General features: G+C 69.1%; 1 protein-coding gene across 1 annotated transcript; it reads left to right on the top strand.

Annotated features, from left to right (window-relative positions):
- The first annotated feature begins 275 nt into the window (after positions 1-275).
- Positions 276-5,199, top strand: LOC123021720 (inositol-trisphosphate 3-kinase C-like). Its single transcript, XM_044426758.1, has 7 exons — positions 276-441; positions 2,719-2,818; positions 3,299-3,512; positions 3,626-3,830; positions 4,226-4,327; positions 4,562-4,633; positions 4,764-5,199. The coding sequence occupies exons 1-7, from the start codon at positions 352-354 to the stop codon at positions 4,965-4,967; spliced, it is 987 nt and encodes a 328-aa protein (XP_044282693.1). The 5' UTR covers positions 276-351; the 3' UTR covers positions 4,968-5,199.
- The last annotated feature ends 6 nt before the right edge of the window (positions 5,200-5,205 follow it).

Raw genomic sequence — 5,205 nt, 5'->3', positions numbered from 1 at the left:
GGGGGGGGTGGGGGGCGCTCTCCAGGTAAGTTCATCTTGCAGGGCGACCCTGCTCTGGCCCAGCCGAGGCTGAACGGATCCTGCCTCTCGTCAGCCGGAGATGTGAGGCTGGCGCTCAATTGCGACAGACCTGCTGGGTCCTTCCTCCCCCCGCTCCCCCCCCCGCTCGCTGTCATGGAAAATTACGCACAAGATCCCCGGTTGCCGGGAAACCTGCTGGCATCACCGCGGCTGCCTTGCCCCCCTTTCAGAAAAAGGGAGGGCCTCACGCGTCATAAATATTATGCCGAGGGGGAGCGGTGAGAGAAGAGCCAGCGCCGCGCGGTGTGTGCTGTGCGGCTGGAGCCGAGCATGCGCACACTCCCCCGGCTCGGGAGCTGGGGCTTCTCCGCGCAGCGGGCCCGGGCAGGCCATGAGAAAGCCGGACGGGGCGCCTGTCGGGTGAGTGCCTCTTGCGCGCCGACTGCCTTCCTCCGGGCCTGTGGCCAGGGCGGGGGGGCAGAAGCCTCCCCCCACCATGGCCAGCTTGTCTGGAGAGCAGCAGGGCAGAGAGGGGACTGGAGCATCTCCGGCGTGGCCGATCTTTGCTGGCTGAGCGGGCGGGCGGGCGGCAGCTGCCGGCGGGGCAAGGAACCCAAGGCTTCTGCCTGAAATGCTGGAGAGCCACGGCTGCCAGTCAGTGCCGGCAGTGCCGGCCCGAGGGACCAGTGCCTTGACTACTTGGCAGCTCCCAGGCACTGCCCATCTGCCTGAACCGTGCCTCTGGGGTGGTCGGACGGGGTGGTCTGCATGAAGCTGCAGCTGGCCACGGACTGGGTTGCCACTGTCTGGCTTCAATGTTGTGCTTTCTACATGTCGGGGCCAGTTGTGGTTATCTGCCAGTGTGTACTCTGCCCATGTGCAGAGACGACCTTATCCTGATTAGAGGACCTGTCTAGATGTGACAGGAGTTGACCCTGAAAATTGATGTGGAGGCTGACAAAATTCCTCCTCCAGGCCCTCTGCTTCTCCCTCCCCCTTGCCCGCCCCAAGTGTGCGTGGCACTCGGAGTGCTGCTCAGCTGGGTTGTGGGAACGTGCGCCACTTGCCACGGCCAGCTTTGGCCGTGGAGGTGGAAGTGCTTCCTTGGGATGCTGGTGCAGCACAGCCAGCTGCTCTCCGGAAGAGCGGGCAGGCCTTTGCCGGCAGCGGGAAGTCTCTGTGGGGCCCGAGTGCTCCCCGTCTCTCTTGGACCTCTGGGGCCCCCGACTTGTGCCGGGCCGTGTGGCTTCCGCAGCCCTCCCTTTCCAGAATTGGTGCTCAAGGGCCAGCCTGCCCCCACCAGTGAGAGGGCCGCGGAGGCCGTGGTGACGCTGGAAAGGGAGTCATGCGAGGCCCTGGGAAGGGCTTGAAGCACCGAGTCTCACAGGCGCTGTGGCGGCTGCCTCTCGCTCCCCCTGGCTGGCCACGGGAGCCCTTTGTTGACAAAAGGGCAGCTGGGAAGCCCGGCACCCGCGCTCCCTGGTGCGGCCTGCAGCCTGCCGTGGCGACCAGCCGGACCTGTTGGGCAGGGGGAGGTGCTGGCGCGGTGGCGGCTGCCGTTTCCCGTGAAACCCTCGTCCTCCCCTCCAGCCTGCCGGCTGTGCTACGGGGGCCGGGCTGCCGGGGGAGGGCTGCCGCGTGCATCACGTGGGCCTGGGGGCCCCTCGCCGATGCACAGACTGTGAGTGCTGCAGCATGCCTGGAGCCTGCCGTGCGCCCAGGCGGTGCCGGAACCTGAGCCCTGCTCGCCACGCAGCCGCCGAGCAGGCGGATCCCGGCCGTCAGCGCCCTGGGCTGCTGGTGCCCCCGGGACGCGGTGGCCGCCGCACCTGGCTGTGCTGGCTGGGGCCAGAGAGCGTTGCGGGCAGAGCATCAGGCCTCGCCTCTTGGCGGAGAGAGGCACTCCCGCCATGCGCCTGGAAGCGCTGAAGCCTCGCCCAGCTGCTGCTGGATCGGCGCCCCGGTCCTGGAAGCCACGCTGCCACTGAACTTTGCTCGGCCCCGAGGCCGGGCTCCCCTGTGGCTTGGCAGCCGCTGCGCCTTCCTTGCCCAGGCATGTGGCCTGAGCCACAGCCGAGCCGTGGAACGGACTGGCCCAGGCGAGGGAGAAGAGCCCCACGCCGGCCACCCGCTCTTTTTCAGCTGGACGTTGGACAGTCCTGGCATTTCCAGGCTGAGGGTGCTTCTGAGCACAGCCGAGCGCCACTGGTCCGCCCTTCCTGCGGTGGCACGGACAGGTGTGTGTGGCAGGCCTGGCACGGCCTCGCCTCCGAGCTCGGCTGAGCTGCAGAGCCCCACGCTGTGTCAGTCGCGGAAGCTGCACCGGCCGCGGCTTCTGCTGCTGGCGGAGGTGGGGAGGCTTTCCTGTGAGGCGCGGCGCTTGGGCACTGGGGGCCTGTTGCCTGTGGGCCGGGGCAGCAAAGCGCCGGGCTTCCAGGCCCGCTCGGCGCTCCTGGCTTGGGGCTTTTTGGTCGCAGCACTCGGAGAGAACAGGACCCCCGGCACTCCCGGGAGGTGCAGAATCCTGCCCCCCACCATGTCCTGCCACTGGGCCCCCTCCCCCGGGCCTCTCGCTTGTGGCGGTTCCCGTGCGAGGTGGGGTGGTGGGAGACGCGTCGGAGGCCCTGGTCTGTGCTGCCCCTGGGGAGGGGGGCTCCCCCGCTGCTCACCGTGCCCTCCCTCTGCTTTGGTCTTCAGACTCAACCGTGGAGGAAGCTGAAGAGCATGGTGCACTGGTCCCCGTGCGTCGTGTCCTTCCGGAAGCGATACCCCTGGGTGCAGCTTGCTGGCCATGCAGGTGCGTGTGGGGCCAGGGGCTCCGGGTCTGCGAGGGCACGGCAGTCCTCCTCCTGGGGGCGCCAGTGCCGGGGCGGTGGGAGAGGGGTCAGCAGGCGGAGCCGTGGCTCCTGCGGGGGCAGGCTCCCCGGGCCCTTTCACTGGGGCGAGTGGAGACCGATGGCCAACGCCGGAGGGCCCTGCCGCCGAACGGCAGGCTCCCGCCGCCCAGATGGCCTCTTCCTGCCGGGCCGCGGGGGGCAGAGCCCCTCGCAAGCCCCTTCGCCAGGAACGCGCAGGACTGCCCGGTGCGCGAGCTAGGAGGCCAAGGGGAGACGCGCACCTCCGAGCGAGCCCGCATCCCGCCTGGCACGGCTCCTCCCCCGAGCAGCCCCAGCTGTCCTGCCCCGACCGTGCCGAGCCCCCCGCGAGGGAGCCGAGTGCCGCGAGGGGAGACGCCGGGGCACGGAGAGCCTCGTCCCACCTCCCGCTCTCCCCGCAGGCACCTTCAAGGCGGGGGATTTTGGGCGCATCCTGAAGAAGTATTCCCCCGGCGAGCGGCAGTGCCTGGAGCGCCTGGCGTGCGACGCGCTGCAGCCCTTCGTGCCAGCCTTCTACGGCGTGGTGGAGCAGGACGGGGAGGCCTACATCCAGATGGAGGACCTGCTGTGCGACTTCGACGCCCCCTCCATCATGGACTGCAAAATGGGGACCAGGTAGCCCCTCTTGCCCCTGCCCGCTGGGAATGCCTGGCCGCTGCCGGGAGGAAGCCCCCATCCCGGCGTGCCCCCCCAGTGAGGCTGCGCTGCTCTCCCCTCACTCTGCGCAGGACGTACCTGGAGGAGGAACTGGAGAAGGCGAGGCAGCAGCCGTGCCCCCGCGAGGACATGTATGACAAGATGGTGGCCGTCGACCCGGCGGCGCCCACGGCCGAGGAGCACGCACGGCGCGGTGTCCTGAAGCCGCGCTACATGCAGTGGCGGGAGACGCTCAGCTCGACCACCACGCTCGGCTTCCGCATCGAGGGCATCAAGGTGAGGGGGCGGAGGGATGTGCGCATGTGGGGCGGTGCCGGGGCCGCCCTGGCTCTCGCCACTGGACGGCAGCCTCCGCGCGCACACACGCCATGGGGGGTGCGGCACCAACGCGCACCAGTGTGGCGGCCCACGCCTGCAGCTCTGCACACACGGCCCCCACCAGGATGCCTTGCCAGCTGCTGCCAGGAGGGGGCTGAAGCAGAGCTGCGGGAGCTCGGGTCGGGGCCACCGCATGGCGGCCCCGGGACCCCTCGCCCCTCCCCGTCTAGCCCAGCTCCCCGTCTAGCCCAGCTCCCCGTTCTCCCCGCACGGGCAGAGCCGTCTTCCTCCGGCCACCGGCAGCTCTCAGAGGCCCAGACTGACTCTCTCTTTGCCTGCCCATCCGTCCCCAGAAAGCCGACGGCACCTGTGACACCAGCTTCAAGAAGACGCGCCAGCCGGAGCAAGTGGTTCAGGCCTTCTGGGACTTCGTGGACAGAGACAGACGCGTCCTGGTGAGGGTGGGCGGCCTCGGCAGGGCGACACGAGGGCGGCCGGGGCCCATCTGTTGCTCCCCGGCTTGGCCCTTGCCTGGGGCGCTGCAGGCACCTCCACCACCACACCGAGGTCTCCCAGAAGCCACCCGGCACCCTCACTGAAGGCGTGGCAGGCGGCCTGGGACGGGCAGGTTTGCCCCCACCAGCCAGGGCCTGCCTCGCCCCTGCGTAACCTGCGCTCTCCTTCCCCAGACGAGCTACCTGAAGTGCCTGCAGGAGGCGAGGGTGGCGCTGGAGCAGTCGGAGTTCTTCAAGGTGCACGAGGTGGGTGTCCCGAGTGGGAAGCCTTCTGAGGCACCTGCTGGACTGCGGGGGGGGGGGTCCTTTGCTGAGCTGGTGCAGGGCCTCCAGGGCCTCTGTCCTGCCCCCTGCTGAGCCCCCCTCTCGCTTCCAGGTGGTGGGCAGCTCCCTGCTCTTTATCCACGACCAAACCGGCCTGGCCCGGGTCCGGATGATCGATTTTGGAAAGACCGTCCCGCTGCCCGAGAGGCAAACCCTGACGCACCGGCTGCCATGGGTGGAAGGGAACCGCGAAGATGGCTACCTCTGGGGCTTGGACAACCTCATTGCGATCCTGGGGAGCATGCTGGGAGAGTGAGCAGGCCTGGCCTGGCCTGGCCTGGCCTGGGACGAGGACAGCGACCAGGGACTCTGCCTTTATTTATTCAGCCAGATATGCTACCGAACCAACGGACTCCCGAGGAAGCCTGGGGGAAGCGGCAGGGAGACCTGACCGAGCCCAGCACGCCTGCTCCCACTGGCGACCTGGCCTTGCAAGGGGTCCTGGCTCCGGCCAGCCAGTGTGGGGGGCCCTCATTCGGTGACGGACGTGGTTC

This window comes from Varanus komodoensis, unplaced genomic scaffold (assembly GCF_004798865.1).
Source record: "Varanus komodoensis strain SLA01 unplaced genomic scaffold, ASM479886v1 scaffold1777, whole genome shotgun sequence".
NCBI lineage: Eukaryota > Metazoa > Chordata > Lepidosauria > Squamata > Varanidae > Varanus > Varanus komodoensis.
Note: the sequence above shows the minus strand (reverse complement) of the source record. Positions and strands in the feature narration are given on the sequence as shown.

Excerpts from the sequence above, each read along its gene's own strand:
- LOC123021720 (XM_044426758.1), top strand. The coding sequence starts at position 352 with ATGCGCACACTCCCCCGGCTCGGGAGCTGGGGCTTCTCCGCGCAGCGG. Across the intron at positions 442-2,718 it reads CCGGACGGGGCGCCTGTCGG|ACTCAACCGTGGAGGAAGCT; the intron begins GTGAGTGCCTCT and ends TTTGGTCTTCAG. Across the intron at positions 4,634-4,763 it reads AGTTCTTCAAGGTGCACGAG|GTGGTGGGCAGCTCCCTGCT; the intron begins GTGGGTGTCCCG and ends TCTCGCTTCCAG.